Source organism: Oncorhynchus clarkii, chromosome 17 (genome assembly GCF_045791955.1).
Source record: "Oncorhynchus clarkii lewisi isolate Uvic-CL-2024 chromosome 17, UVic_Ocla_1.0, whole genome shotgun sequence".
Taxonomy (NCBI): domain Eukaryota; kingdom Metazoa; phylum Chordata; class Actinopteri; order Salmoniformes; family Salmonidae; genus Oncorhynchus; species Oncorhynchus clarkii.
In genome coordinates this window covers 17,362,271-17,378,078 of record NC_092163.1, presented here as the reverse complement: position 1 = coordinate 17,378,078, position 15,808 = coordinate 17,362,271, and the positions used below count along the sequence as shown (strand labels likewise).

Here is a 15,808-nt window from a genome sequence, read left to right as displayed (position 1 = left end):
GACAGGCTGGTGTGGAGAGCCACGGGCTCAGCTGGCGGTGTGTGTGTTATACTGCTGCCAAGGCCTTCAGTCTCTGTGGGCTTCTCTAGGGCATGTTTTTCTCCATCTGTCCATCTCTCTCTCCCTTGCTTTTTCGCTTCCTTGCTCTCTCTCCCTCCCTCCATGTCTCTCCCTCCATGTCTCTCCCTTCTCTCTCTCCTCCCTCTATGCCACAGTATGAGTTATTCAGATGGTTCACTGTTTATGGATATGAGCCACTTCACCACCAGACCTCGCTCTGTTTACATCCCAGATGGGAATGTTTGTCCTTCAAACATCTCTCCCCGCCTTTCCTCTCCACGGGCCTTTCTCCCTCCCATCTGCTATAAAAAAAGAAATAGTAACACAATAAAATAACAATAACGAGGCTATATACAAGGAGTTCCGGTACCGAGTCAATGTGCAGGGGTACGAGGTAGTTGAGGTGATTTGAGGTATGTACAGTTGAAGTCGGAAGTTTACATACACTTAGGTTGGAGTCATTGAGTCAACTTATTTTTCAAACACTCCAAAGATTTCTTGTTAAAAAAATATAGTTTCGGCAAGTCAGTTAGGACATTTACTTTGTGCATGACATTTTCCAACATTTGTTTACTGACAGATTATTTCACTTATAATTCACTGTATCACAATTCCAGTGGGTCAGAAGTTTACATACACTAAGTTGACTGTGCCTTTAAACAGCTTGGAAAATTCCATAAAATGATGTCATGGCTTTAAGCTTCTGATGGGCTAATTGACATAATTTGAGTCAATTGGAGATGTACCTGTGGATGTATTTCAAGGCCTACCGTCAAACTCAGTGCCTCTTTGCTTGACATCGTGGGAAAATCAAAAGAAATCAGCCAAGACCTCACAAAAAAATGTGTAGACCTCTACAAGTCTGGTTCATCCTTGGGAGCAATTTCCAAATGCCTGAAGGTACCACGTTCATCTGTACAAACAATAGTGCGCAAGTATTAACACCATCGGACCACGCAGCCGTCATACCGCTCAGGAAGGAGACGCGTTCTGTCTCCTAGAGATGAACGTACTTTGGTGCGAAAAGTGCAAATCAATCCCAGGACAACACCAAAGGACCTTGTGAAGATGCTGGAGGAAAGAGGTACAAAAGTATCACAAAAGTATCTATATCCACAGTAAAACGAGTCCTATATCGACATAACCTGAAAGGCCGCTCAGCAAGGAAGAAGCCACTGCTCCAAACCGCCATTAAAAAGCCTGACTACGGTTTGCAACTGCACATGGGGACAAAGATCGTACTTTTTGGGGAAATGTCCTCTGGTCTGATGAAACATACAGTGCCTTGCGAAAGTATTCGGCCCCCTTGAACTTTGCGACCTTTTGCCACATTTCAGGCTTCAAACATAAAGATATAAAACTGTATTTTTTTGTGAAGAATCAACAACAAGTGGGACACAATCATGAAGTGGAACGACATTTATTGGATATTTCAAACTTTTGTAACAAATCAAAAACTGAAGAATTGGGCGTGCAAAATTATTCAGCCCCCTTAAGTTAATACTTTGTAGCGCCACCTTTTGCTGCGATTACAGCTGTAAGTCGCTTGGGGTATGCCTCTATCAGTTTTGCACATCGAGACACTGAAATTTTTTCCCATTCCTCCTTGCAAAACAGCTCGAGCTTAGTGAGGTTAAATGGAGAGCATTTGTGAACAGCAGTTTTCAGTTCTTTCCACAGATTCTCGATTGGATTCAGGTCTGGACTTTGACATGGCCATTCTAACACCTGGATATGTTTATTTTTGAACCATTCCATTGTAGATTTTGCTTTATGTTTTGGATCATTGTCTTGTTGGAAGACAAATCTCCGTCCCAGTCTCAGGTCTTTTGCAGACTCCATCAGGTTTTCTTCCAGAATGGTCCTGTATTTGGCTCCATCCATCTTCCCATCAATTTTAACCATCTTCCCTGTCCCTGCTGAAGAAAAGCAGGCCCAACCCATGATGCTGCCACCACCATGTTTGACAGTGAGGATGGTGTGTTCAGGGTGATGAGCTGTGTTGCTTTTACGCCAAACATAACGTTTTGCATTATTGCCAAAAAGTTCAATTTTGGTTTCATCTGACCAGAGCACCTTCTTCCACATGTTTGGTGTGTCTCCCAGGTGGCTTGTGGCAAACCTTAAACAACACTTTTTATGGATATCTTTAAGAAATGGCTTTCTTCTTGCCACTCTTCCATAAAGGCCAGATTTGTGCAATATATGACTGATTGTTGTCCTATGGACAGAGTCTCCCACCTCAGCTGTAGATCTCTGCAGTTCATCCAGAGTGATCATGGGCCTCTTGGCTGCATCTCTGATCAGTCTTCTCCTTGTATGAGCTGAAAGTTTAGAGGGACGGCCAGGTCTTGGTAGATTTGCAGTGGTCTGATACTCCTTCCATTTCAATATTATCGCTTGCACAGTGCTCCTTGGGATGTTTAAAGCTTGGGAAATCTTTTTGTATCCAAATCCGGCTTTAAACTTCTTCACAACAGTATCTCGGACCTGCCTGGTGTGTTCCTTGTTCTTCATGATGCTCTCTGCGCTTTTAACGGACCTCTGAGACTATCACAGTGCAGGTGCATTTATACGGAGACTTGATTACACACAGGTGGATTGTATTTATCATCATTAGTCATTTAGGTCAACATTGGATCATTCAGAGATCCTCACTGAACTTCTGGAGAGAGTTTGCTGCACTGAAAGTAAAGGGGCTGAATAATTTTGCACGCCCAATTTTTCAGTTTTTGATTTGTTAAAAAAGTTTGAAATATCCAATAAATGTCGTTCCACTTCATGATTGTGTCCCACTTGTTGTTGATTCTTCACAAAAAAATACAGTTTTAAATATTTATGTTTGAAGCCTGAAATGTGGCAAAAGGTCGCAAAGTTCAAGGGGGCCGAAAACTTTCGCAAGGCACTGTATATAGAACTGTTTGGCCATAATGACCAACGTTATGTTTGGAGGAAAAAGGGGAGGCTTGCAATCCGAAGAACACCATCCCAACCGTGAAGCACGGGGGTAGCAGCATCATGTTGTGGGAGTGCTTTGCTGCAGGAGGGACTGGTGCACTTCACAAAATAGATGGCATCATGAGGGAGGAAAATTATGTGGATATATTGAAGCAACATCTCAAGATATCAGTCAGAGAGTTGAAGTTTGGTCGCAAATGGGTCTTCCAAATGAACAAGGACCCCAAGCATACTTCCAAAGTTGTGGCAAAATGGCCTAAGGACAACAAAGTCAAGGTATTGGAGTGGCCATCACAAAGGCCTGACATTAATCCCACAGAAAATTTGTGGGCAGAACTGACAAAGCATGTGCGAGCAAGGAGGCCCACAAACCTGAGTCAGTTACACCAGCTCTGTCAGGAGGAATGGGACAAAATTCACACAACTTATTGTGGGAAGCTTGTGGAAGGCTACCCAAGTTAAACAATTTAAAGGCCAAATACTAATTGAGTGTATGTAAACTTCTGACCCACTGGGAATGTGATGAAAGAGATAAAAGTTGAAATAAATAATTCTCTCTTACTATTATTCTGACATTTCTCATTCTTAAAATAAGGTGGTGATCCTAACTAACCTAAAACAGGGAATTTTTACTATGAATAAATGTCAGGAGTTGTGAATAACTGAGTTTAAATGTATTTGGCTAAGGTGTATGTAAACTTCCGACTTCAACTGTAGGTAGGGGTAAACGTGACTAGGCAATCAGGATAGATAATAAACACATTAGCAGAGTGTGAAAGTGTGTTTGTGGCATCAATTTGCGTGCGTGTGTGTTTGTGTGCGAGTATGTGTGTGGCAGTGTAGTATGTGTGTGTAGAGTCCAGTGAGTGTGCAACAAAAAATAAGGGGGTCAATGCAAGTAGTCCATGTAGTCATTTGATGAACTGTTCAGCAGCAACTTGGGGGTAGGGTTGGGCGATATGGCCAAAATCTCATATCCCGATATAGGTTAGGTCATTTCATATCCCGATAATGATACATAACATGATACAGCACATTCTGTAAATTTAATGAATAAATAGTTTGTATAAAATGACCACATGTGAAGGCCTATTTCTTATTACATGTTGAATTAAACTCAACAATAAAAGGTTCTTACTTATTTGATTATTTATCCTTTTATTTTGAACCTTTGTGCAAATTTTCAATTAAGCATGTAACAAAATATAGAATATTAATATATAAAATCTAAAAAGGTAAATATAAAACACTTAATATAGTTGCAAACAACAACTAACAAATCCTTTTTTTGTCTATTTGGTTTGGTCAGGGTGTGATTTGGGGTGGGTATTATTTGTATTTCTATGTTTGGCCGGGTAGGGTTCTCAATCAGGGACAGCTGTCTATCGTTGTCTCTGATTGAGAACCATACTTAGGTAGCCTTTTTTCCCACCTGTCTTGGTGGGAAGTTAACTTTGTTTGTGGCACATAGCCCTTAACCTGTCTAGGACTGGGAGCGGAGCCCCCCCGCAAGTGAAAGTGCAGGGCGCAATATTCAAAACAACAAAAATCTCATAATTAAAATTCCTCTTGCATACAAGTATTTTACACCATTTTAAAGATACAATTCTCATTAATCCAGCCACAGTGTCTGATTTCAAAAAGGATTTACAGCGAAAGCACCACAAACGATTGTTAGGTCACCACCAAGCCACAGAAAAACACATTTTTCCAGCCAAAGATGGGAGTCACAAAAAGCAGAAATAGAGATAAAATGAATCACTAACCTTTGATGATCTTCATCAGATGACACTCATAGGACTTCATTTTACACAATACATGTATGTTTTGTTTGATAGATTTCATATTTATATCAAAAAATCTGAGTTTACATTGGCGCGTTATGTTCAGTAGTTCTAAAAAATGTGGTGATTGTGCAGAGAGCCACATCAATTTACAAAAATACTCATAATAAACATTGATTAAGATACGACTATAATACATGGAACTTTAGATAAACCTCTCCTTAATGCAACCGCTGTGTCAGATTTCAAAAAAACTTTACGGCGAAAGCAAACCATGCAATAATCTGAGTACAGCCTTTAGACAACAAAGCAGCCAAAAATATACCTGCCATATTGGGTAGTCAACATTACTCAGAAATAGCATTTTTAAATATTCACTCACTTATTGTTTTTGTCGGTGTCATCCTAATAAAAAGGAATATGTATGCTCACCACGCAGCGCTTTGGTCTACTTCTTTTATCGGCCGTGACAGGGGGGCTTGCCTGTTTTGCATGTTATTTTGGCATTAATACGTGTCACATATCAATTTGGCACCTTGGGTTGAGTGTTAGCACCCACTCACGAAACCCCCGTTTCTCAACCATGTGAATTGGGGCCATGTCTTTGCAGATATAAGTTGTAACCGCAGCTGTTACCTCCTTCCATCTCCGTGATTCTTTGCCATATGGTGTGCCGCGGGCATAAGCCTCTTGCAACGTCTGAGTCGGGGGTTTGTTTTGAGCACTCGACTGTACTTTTTTGGGTCTCATCCGTAGACTCTCTCCGTACTGTTTCACATGATTCTTGTGTATGTGGTAAAAGAGGTTAGTGGTGTTTGAGCCTGTTTTTGGGACCGGCCTACGGCGTATTTTGCAGAGAACAGTTTTCTGGTCCGTGTCAGACTTTTCATACCCAAACCACATCCATGCGACCTAAGTTCTTGAATGGACCTTCAATGCTCCAGAACTGTTTTGGTACCCTTCCCCAGATTTGTGCCTCGAAACAATCCTGTCTCGGAGCTCTACGGACTATTCCTTCAACCTCATGGCTCAGTTTTTTTCTCTGACATGCACTGTCAACTGTGGGACCTTATATAGACAGGTTTGAGCTTTTCCAAATCATGTCCGATCAATTGAATTTACCACTGGTGGACTCTAATCAAGTTGTAGAAACATCTCAAGGATGATCAATGGAAACAGGATGCACCTGAGCTCAATTTCAAGTCTCATAGCAAAGGGTCTGAATCATTATGTAAATAAAGTATTTCAGATTTTTTATTTGTAATAAATTTGCAAAAATGTATAAACCTGATTTCACTTTGTCATTATGGGGTATTGTGTGTAGATTGATGAGGGATGATTTATTTTTATCCATTTTACAATAAGGCTGTAATGTAACAAAATGTGGAATAAAGTTAAGGGGTCTGAGTACTTTCCAAAGGCACTATACCTTGGGTTTACATAACGGAACATCACTCTCCTCTGACGTGCTGACCTATGTGCATTTTAAACACGATGGGGAAGCTAGGGAGAGATGGAAGGAGAAAGCGCCAGGATAATTTTCTAGACTTCCCACTCCCTCCCTCCCTCTCCTTTCCTCCTTCCCTTCATCCGTCAGGCCTTATCTGAGCTTGGGCAGGATGAGTGATGTAGTCGCGCTAGAGCCTCTCTTGTCTGTTTTCTCTCGCTCTCTCCCCCCCTACCTCTTTTTCTCAGTACCTCTGTTATTATGCCCTCTGGTCATATTTTCTTTCACACACAATGAGCACATAGAACTGCTCTCCTCTCTCTCTGATGTTCAGTCTCTAGACCGACCCTGCCTAAATGAATGTTTACAATTACACACTCTTGCTCTCTCTCCCTCTCGCTTTTTGGCTCTCTTTCCTGCTCTCTCTCTTTCTCAAAGACCAGGATGCTGTGCAGGGTAGAGATCTGTCACACTCTTTTTTTCTTCTTTCCGTCTGTCTAAGGGCTCACGTTCTTTTCTCGTCTCTCGACCAGGCAGCCTTTTCCCTCTCTAGTTCCCCTGTAGTTTCCTTTTTCTCTCTCTTCCCTTTTGAAGAGGGAAGTTGGCGGTGTGTTTGAGCAAGGAGAGATAAAGCAGTGCTCTAGGGGGAGGCTTTCAGAGAGAAAGGTCGGAAGGGAGGGAGCAAGAGGAGGAGGGTGATGGCGAGCACTGTGCTGTACTGTCTGTGTGTTGCTGTAGTGGGTGTTTGTGCCTTCTTTCCCATGGCTGTGGGTCTGTCTGTTTGTGTCCGTCAGTCTGTCCGTCCAATATGTGTTTAATTTTGTGTCTTGGTACATTCAATTCACAAGTGTCTGTATTTTTGAGTTTCTGGGTCTCTCTTGTTTATGTCAGTTTGCCTTACAGGCAGCTGTTTACTTCCTTTGTTGTCTGCTTACTATTCTTTCCCTCCATGTCCACTACTTCTCATAATGTTTTTAAATTGATTTCTATTTTCTGTCTCTAGCTGAATGACTGGGCTATTTCTCCTCTTGTCCGGGTCTCTCTCCTCTTTGTCTTCCTGGCTACATTTGTTTTGTCCTCTGTCTGTCTCGTTCTGTCCTCTCTCTCCCTCTCTCTCCATGTCACATTGGCCCAGCTGTGCGTCATCTGCCTCTCTTCCTGTCCCCCTCGTGCTGTTTCTCTTTGTTTGTGTTGGCTTTCCACTTCCCCTCTCTCTTTCACTCTGCATGCTCCCTCTCTTTCTCTCTCTGTCCACTCGTCCTACAGACAGTATCTGTCTCTTTCTTTCACACTGCTCATCCTGGCTCCCTCTCTTTCTCTTGCATTCTGTGTTCCCTCTGTCTCTACTTATCCTAGAATCTTTTATCTCACTACTCTCGCTCTCTCATGGTCCTCTACTAGTCTGGCTGCCTTTCTCTGTCTCTCTCTCCCTTCATCTCTCTCTCTCTCTCATTACTGCAGGGCTGGAGCCACTGAGATACATACAGGCAGTAAAGCTGCAGGTGTGCGCTCTCGTTCTCTTTCGCACTTGTGCCCTGCCTCCCTCCGTCTCTTTCTCCAAGCCCTGGGGATGACATGTTCTTTCCACTTGTTTTCCCTGTCTCTCAACATCTCCTCCGTCTGTCTTCTCATCCAGTTTATACGTGGTAACTGGTTATTCCCTGCTGTTGCAAGTAGGCGAACAGAAAGATGTGACCATGTTGCACTTGATAAGAGGAAAAGTTGATTAGGCGTACTAAGTTAGTACAGAAACCCTATTTCAAAAAGCAGCCATTGTACCTGCATACGCGCACACATTTTTTTGTATACAGTGGGGCAAAAAAAGTATTTAGTCAGCCACCAATTGTGCAAGTTCTCCCACTTAAAAAGATGAGAGAGGCCTGTAATTTTCATCATAGGTACACTTCAACTATGACAGACAAAATGAGAAAAATAAATCCAGAAAATCACATTGTAGGATTTTTAATGAATTTATTTGCAAATTATGGTGGAAAATAAGTATTTGGTCACCTACAAACAAGCAAGATTTCTGGCTCTCACAGACCTGTAACTTCTTCTTTAAGAGGCTCCTCTGTCCTCCACTCGTTACCTGTATTAATGGCACCTGTTTGAACTTGTTATCAGTATAAAAGACACCTGTCCACAACTTCAAACAATCACACTCCAAACTCCACTATGGCCAAGACCAAAGAGCTGTCAAAGGACACCAGAAACAAAATTGTAGACATGCACCAGGCTGGGAAGACTGAATCTGCAATAGGTCCCCTGCTGCTTAAGCCAGTACATGTCCAGGCCCGTCTGAAGTTTGCTAGAGAGCATTTGGATGATCCAGAAGAAGATTGGGAGAATGTCATATGGTCAGATGAAACCAAAATATAACTTTTTGGTAAAAACTCAACTTGTCGTGTTTGGAGGACAAAGAATGCTGAGTTGCATCCAAAGAACACCATACCTACTGTGAAGCATGGGGGTGGAAACATCATGCTTTGGGGCTGTTTTTCTGCAAAGGGACCTGGATGACTGATCCGTGTAAAGATTGAATGGGGCCATGTATCGTGAGATTTTGAGTGAAAACCTCCTTCCATCAGCAAGGGCATTGAAGATGAAACGTGGCTGTCTTTCAGCATGACAATGATCCCAAACACACCGCCCGGGCAACGAAGGAGTGACTTCGTAAGAAGCATTTCAAGGTCCTGGAGTGGCCTAGCCAGTCTCGAAGATCTCAACCCCATAGAACATCTTTGGAGGTAGTTGAAAGTCCGTGTTGCCCAGCAACAGCCCCAAAACATCACTGCTCTAGAGGAGATCTGCATGGAGGAATGGGCCAAAATACCAGCAACAGTGTGTGAAAACCTTGTGAAGACTTACAGAAAACGTTTGACCTCTGTCATTGCCAACAAAGGGTATATAACGAAGTATTGAGAAACTTTTGTTATTGACCAAATACTTATTTTCCACCATAATTTGCAAATAAATTCATACAAAATCCTACAATGTGATTTTTCTGGATTTTGTTCCTCATTCTGTCTGTCATAGTTGAAGTGTACCTACGATGAAAATTACAGGCCTCTCTCATCTTTTTAAGTGGGAGAACTTGCACAATTGGTGGCAGACTAAATACTTTTTTGCTCCACTGTACGTGTGTGTGTGTGTGTGTGTGTGTGTGTGTGTGTGTGTGTGTGTGTTCACCAGCCACGGCCCCATACATAGTGTGTGTGTGTGGGAGATGGTGTGTGTGTGTTTATACACTGTGTAGACTGCCAAGAAGTGGGAGCACAGAGAGAGAACCTGTCTGTTTACCTCCTGAGAGGCCCTCTGCTCTAACTGTATACTGACTGTACTGTCTCCCTCATTAAGACACAGAACACACTCCCTCTGGATGTAACACACACAGTCGCACACACACTCCTGTCAGAGAGACTCTGTGTAACATAAAGACGGGTGTAATAAATACCTGCTCTTTATTTCGGACCGGCAACCAGGACACACAGACTCTGTCAGTGCCGCTGCTTTGGCGTCTTGATCAAGTTTTTCACCGAAGTTTGTGTATGTCTGGTGACCCTAGAAGACTTCCCAAGATGGACGACCTGTGAGCTCCGTTACATCACAATGGAATGGAGTCGCTGGGGAGGGTCAATGGTTCACGGCGGTGTATCTGGGTTCTCTGGCTTCACACACAGACACACACACACACACACACGACGGGATGAAGTATGAGTCCAGTCAGTACACAGATCACACCCTCTAAAATAACAATTCCCTGGCAATGGGTCATAGGTGTCGACACTCCAGAGACCTGCTGTAATGTAGAGAGTTTAAGTCAGGCCAAGGGAGGGGATTTTGGTGTGTGAGTGAGTGTCAGCTTTCTGTGTGTGTGTGTGTGTGTGAGCGTGGGCGACAGTATCTCGTGCTAGTAGTGTGTGTTGACAGTATCTCTGTTCAAATCGTTATCTCGGATCAGGAAGTTTTCCATCGTGACATTCTAATGCACTCTGACCATGTTCTCTCCTTCTCTTCAGTTCCGTCCCTTCTCTCTGTCCTCCGCTGGTCTTATTGAATTAACCTCTATTAATTAGCATATAGCTAATGGCACCACTATCTATTGAATTAGCCAGTCATGACCTCTATGCACTAATAGGTACTAACTGCGTTGGGGATACCTGATGGCTACTTATTACACATTGGTGCAGTTGTAGGAGCAGCAGGACAACTTGCAGTGTTGACGGTGATATAGGCCTAATTCGATTGCCATTTAATTTGAGCTCTGATGGTGCAGTAACTGGAGTGGGACGAAGTTGCCCTCAGACACTGATCTAAGTTCAGTTTTGTGTTTTTCCCACTAATGGTCAAGGTCAGGATTTGGACCTAGCTGATCCTAGATCTGTGGCGAAGGGCAACTTTTACCCACAGTAACCTCACACACTAACAGTAACCCCCCCCCCCCCCACACACACACACACACACACTCTATATATAAAGGACATCGCTTTGTGGTATCAAATCAAACTTTTATGTCACACGCGCCGAATACAACAAGTATAGACCTGACAGTGAAATTCTTACATTCAAACCCTTAACCAACAGTGCAGTTCAAGAAGAGTTTAGAAAATATTTACCAAATAATCAACCTTGGCCTTCCTGTGCTAAGGGCCAGCTCAGCTAACCTGGGTACCAGATTCTTTCTACATTCAACAACACTGGTTACATCATTGCCTTGCCAGTCGCCACACTGATGTGGTTAGACAACAACAAGCTAAAGCAGAAACAGACTGGCAAGACAGCTTCAGTTCAGACATCCTGTGTACCAGACTCTTTCTGCGTTCAACAACATTGCCTTGCCAGCACACACGACGACACCAAGTTCCTGAAACAGACATGGGTTCAGGTTCTAGGCCTATGATGTGGCAGAAGTAGAACACAACAAAGCAGCACAGTCATGCTGAAACCAGTCAACTCGACACCCACTGCCTTCTACACTACAGTATAGTGTTTCCCTAACCAGGCTAACAGTGCAGTGCAGTGGGTGCACCAGCCAGTCTGCAGAGCGAGAGGTTTTCTCGCCTCGCTCTCCTCCTCCATGCTTTACAGACACAGCAGCAAACTTTGTCATCTTTAATTCAGGTCGCGTCGGCCCGAAGACCTTGCAAACCTCCCACCCACTCAGTCTGGGCCCGGAGCACCTCCCCTGGATCCTAGAGCCACACTAACTGCTAGCATTAGCCTCTCCTATCATATCAGATGGATGTTGGCGCTAGCTAGCCATTAGCACCAGGGTTCTAGAGTGAGTTCACTAGGAACCACAGGCTGAGAGTGCTACGGGCTAACTTTAAGTTAGCCGCTCCTATCATATATGATGGATGTTGTCGCTAGCTAGCCGTTATCCAACTGATATGATAGGAAGAGGCTGAGGCGCTAGCTAACCGTTGACCTTTTCCTGTCATATGATCTGGATGAGGCGCTTGCTAACCATTAGCCTCCCTTCCTCCTTCTTTCCTGTAATGTGAGCTGACAGCCGGGGCAAGGATGCTCTATTGCCCTCTGCTCTGCTTCTCCTCCCTCTTGTTAAAGAGTAGCGGTTAGCTTTTAGTGGCCACGGCACTCAGTCCGGTGCACATTATGAACTCAGAGGAAGTCAAAGGTCAATAAGGCACATCCTCCCATACTTATTTGAATGGCCCCGTTCCAGTAGTTTTGAAGTGTGTCCTTCCATCCTTCGATAACGTAATCACTAATCACAGATGTAACACATTTTGATTGGTGAAAGCCAAGGGTTCACAACTTTCCCACTCTCAGCCATGTCTATTAGTTGCTAGGTTTCCATCCAATTGGCAAAAGTTTTTCATGAGAATATTCTAAAATCTGCATAAAGAAAATATGACAATTTTCTCACCAGTTGTGTTTCCAGCAAACTGACAAATTGCAGATAAAAATCAGTGCGTGATGACGTACTGCACACACAATTGACTTTTTTGCTTAAGTTTTAAATAATTAAAGAGCAGCAGTAAAATAACAATAGTGAGGCCATATACAGGGGGTACCTGTACAGACTCAACGTGCGGAGGCAGCGGTTAGTCAAGGTAATTGAGGTAATATGAACATGTAGGTAGGGTTATTAAAGTGACTTATGCATAGATAATAATAAACAGACAGCAGCAGCGTAAAATAAGGGGGGAGCGGGGGGGAAATGCAAGTAGTCTGGGTAGCCATTTGATTAGATGTTCAGTAGTCTTATGGCTTGGGGATGCTGTTTAGAAGCCTCTTGGACCGAGACTTGGCACTCCGGTACCGCTTGCTGTGTGGTAGCAGAGAGAACAGTCTATGACTAGGGTGGCTGAAGTCTTTGAAAATTTGTTGGGCCTTCCTCTGACACCGCCTGGTATAGAGGTCCTGGATGGTAGGAAGCTTCTCCCCGGTGATGTACTGGGCCATACCACTACCCTCTGTCATGCTTTGCGGTTGGAGGCCGAGCAGTTGCTGTACCAGGCAGTGATGCAACAAGTCAGGATGCTCTCGATGGTGCAGCTGTAGAACCTTTTGAGGATCTGAGGACCCATGCCAAATTTTTTCAGTCTCCTGAGGGGAAATAGGTGTTGTGTCCTCTTCATGACTGTCTTGGTGTGCTTGGACCATGTTAGTTTGCTGGTGATGTGGACACCAAGAAAGTTGAAGCTCTCAACCTGCTCCATCATAGCCCTGTCGATGAGAATGGGGACATGCTCGGTCCTCCTTTTCCTGTAGTCCACAATCAATCTCCTTGGTCTTGATCACGTTGAGGGAGAGGTTGTTGTCCTGGCACCACCCGGCCAGTTCTCTGACCACTTCCCTATAGGCTTTCTCGTTGTTGTCGGTGATCAGGCCTACCACGGTTGTGTCATCGGCAAACTTGATGATGGCGTTGGAGTTGTGCCTGGCCGTGCAGTCAATGTGTTTGCATTGCATTTTCAACTCTACCAGTTGTTTTGCTGTTGAGTGGGCACCACTCTGGTCTTGGTATGTGCGCTATAGTCAACAGCTCGCAGATACAGTATGGGTAGGCTACACAATGAGATTAATAGATAAGCTCAAGAATGTTTTTATTTGTCAAAACGGCAGTCAAGCATCGACGATCATGTCACCAGAATTAGACCCTCAACATTTATTGGAATGGAGCATCAAGGTCATACCTTTCGCTTTCACCACCCTGTGAAATTCATAACATATTTCATCTGTAGCCTAATTTAAACTGCAGGGATACTAGGGTCGTAGTGCGAGGACCACACAATATGTCATCGCGTGACTCCCAAGTTTACTTCCAAATGATGGTTATTGTATCCATATTTGCACATAACGGCGTTTCCACCGCCATTTCTCTCATAATACATTTTACAGACACAAAAAGGTCCCACCATGTTGAACGGACAAATGATCTGTCGGCATTTATAAAATTGTACCGACACTTCCTGTTTCCATCACAGCTGTCGGGTTTTCATTTTTAAAATTGTATATACGCCTCGACTTTACTCACATAAAAACAGTGGATGGAAACATGGTTAGTCATTTACTTCAAAGAAGACAGGACGGAAGGATGCATTTTAGTATGTTTGGAACGGGGCCCTCTCTCTCTCTCCCTGATAGCAGAGCTACACAGGCAGGAAACAGGGAGGGCCTGAGCTGGTGTGGGACGGATATCCTGTCCCCCCCTAACGTTACTCCTCTACAACCCCGACTATCTTTTCCTTTCTGTTTCTCTACTCCAACTCAATGGGCCTTGGTGTGGTTTTAGCAAGCGGTGTCGTCAGAGGTTCTCTGTCGCTGTGGTCTGGCGGTTGTAATTTGAAGGTGAAAGGGACTATATGTTGGTATGGCGATGGGCTGTTTGAGGACGACGACAGCCAGGAGGTGATGTATTGTTTACGGTTTTGGGGGGGACAGGGCTGTGATTTCTCTAGCAGTGATTCACCCTGTCTCCCGCTGGTTCCCTGATTGTTTGGCTGGTTTGCTGGCTGACTTTCTCCCTGAGGTAATTGCAGCTTGTGGTAACCACTGTGTCTCTGACTGTACAGTCAAGCTCAGATTTAGAGCTCAGAACATTGGCAATTTCAGGGGGGTCTGTGGACTGGAGAGATGTGAAGTCTTGAACATTGTAGCTAGCTATCATCCTCCTGAAATATGTATCTGGCCTGCGTTTGAGTTTTCTACAAACACATGCTAATATTTTTTCTATCCTCTCTTTCCCATTTCCTTCTTCTCCCTCTTTCTGTCTTCTGTTACCCCCTTTCCTCTCTCTCCTTCCCCTTTTTACCCCTCATCCTTCCGCTTCCTCTTCCCCCTATCCAGAGTGACCCAGGTGGGCTGTCCGTCTTAGAGCAGCTGGGTCTGGACCAGAGCTCGGACTTCTCAGACACCACGGTGCAGCAGCGTCTTGATGAGCAGCGGGAGAAGATCCGCAGGGAGATCAGGAAGGAGCTGAAGATCAAGGAGGGAGCTGACAACCTCCGCAGGGCCACCACCGATAAGAGGAATGCCTCCCAGGTAGGATAGGTTTCCTCCCCTTACACTCTTAGTATAAGTCCCCCCCCTCTTACAATGTAATATAATAGTTTTTGTTTCGTTTTATTGTGTTTATTGGGTCTCCTCAAATAAAGTGTAGAGAATTGCATATAAGTTAACATAGTGACACGACACATTATGCATTCACTGACAAGCATTGAAGTAAAGTGCTATCAGCATTGGAAAGGTGCTATATGAATGTCATCGGTTGTTGTGTTTTATTTATTAGGTGGATTCCCAACTGCGCAGCTCCAACCGTAAACTGGAAGACCTGCATGCTCAGTTACAGGAGCTGGACGCTCACATCATGGTCAAGGGAGGAGACGACAACAAGGGTATGTTTTTAGACGATTCCATTTGTTTTATGGGTCACCCATGCATAGTCATAGCCAGGCTATGGAGATGTTGGTTGCCATGGTAGATTTACCTCAATGTGTTGTGTTGGTATTGCAATGACAACATGTATCTGACCTTTGACCCCCAGATGACCCACCCCAGTCCCCGGGGACAGAGAGCCGCTCGTCAGCAAGCCAGGACCGCATTGCCGCCCTGGAGAGACAGCTCAACATCGAGCTCAAGGTCAAACAGGGAGCCGAGAACATGATTCCAATCTATGCCAACGGATCCACCAAGGTACTGTCCTCTCTAACCAACCATCTGCTGATTCATTCCCTCTGTACTTACCGCACCTCTTTCCTCCCTCCCCCATCTGCTGATTGTCCTTGTGTCCTGTCACTTCAGGTCTCTGATTGTCCTTGTTCCTATGTCCTCCCCGCTTAAATGCATGCTGCTTCTTAATCAACAGTGATCTGATTACACAGAAACTGGGAAAAGCAACATGGTGGATTAATACCAGAATTTAGCTTTCACCTGCATACGTATATCACATCAGTGTATATCACATCAGTGTATATATCACATCAGTGCAGATGCAGGAAAGGAAAGAAAAGAAAGCAATTTAGACTTTAGATGATTCATCACATCTTCTACTTCCTGTCATGTGACCCGGGTCTTGACTTCCTGTGTCTTT

At 44.1% G+C, this 15,808-nt stretch overlaps 1 protein-coding gene across 2 annotated transcripts in view; it reads left to right on the top strand.

The window, feature by feature from the left end:
* Positions 1-15,808, top strand: part of LOC139370395 (serine/threonine-protein kinase N1-like) — a 55,201-nt gene that overhangs the window by 26,795 nt on the left and 12,598 nt on the right. Inside the window, exons 1-4 of one of the 2 annotated variants that reach the window (XM_071109843.1) lie at positions 13,975-14,127; positions 14,566-14,760; positions 15,008-15,113; positions 15,263-15,411. In XM_071109843.1, coding sequence (XP_070965944.1) covers positions 13,990-14,127; positions 14,566-14,760; positions 15,008-15,113; positions 15,263-15,411 — 588 coding nt within the window. In that variant the 5' untranslated portion in view covers positions 13,975-13,989. Of the gene's footprint in view, positions 1-13,974; positions 14,128-14,565; positions 14,761-15,007; positions 15,114-15,262; positions 15,412-15,808 lie in introns of those variants that run through there. The other variant, XM_071109844.1, reaches the window with a different exon arrangement.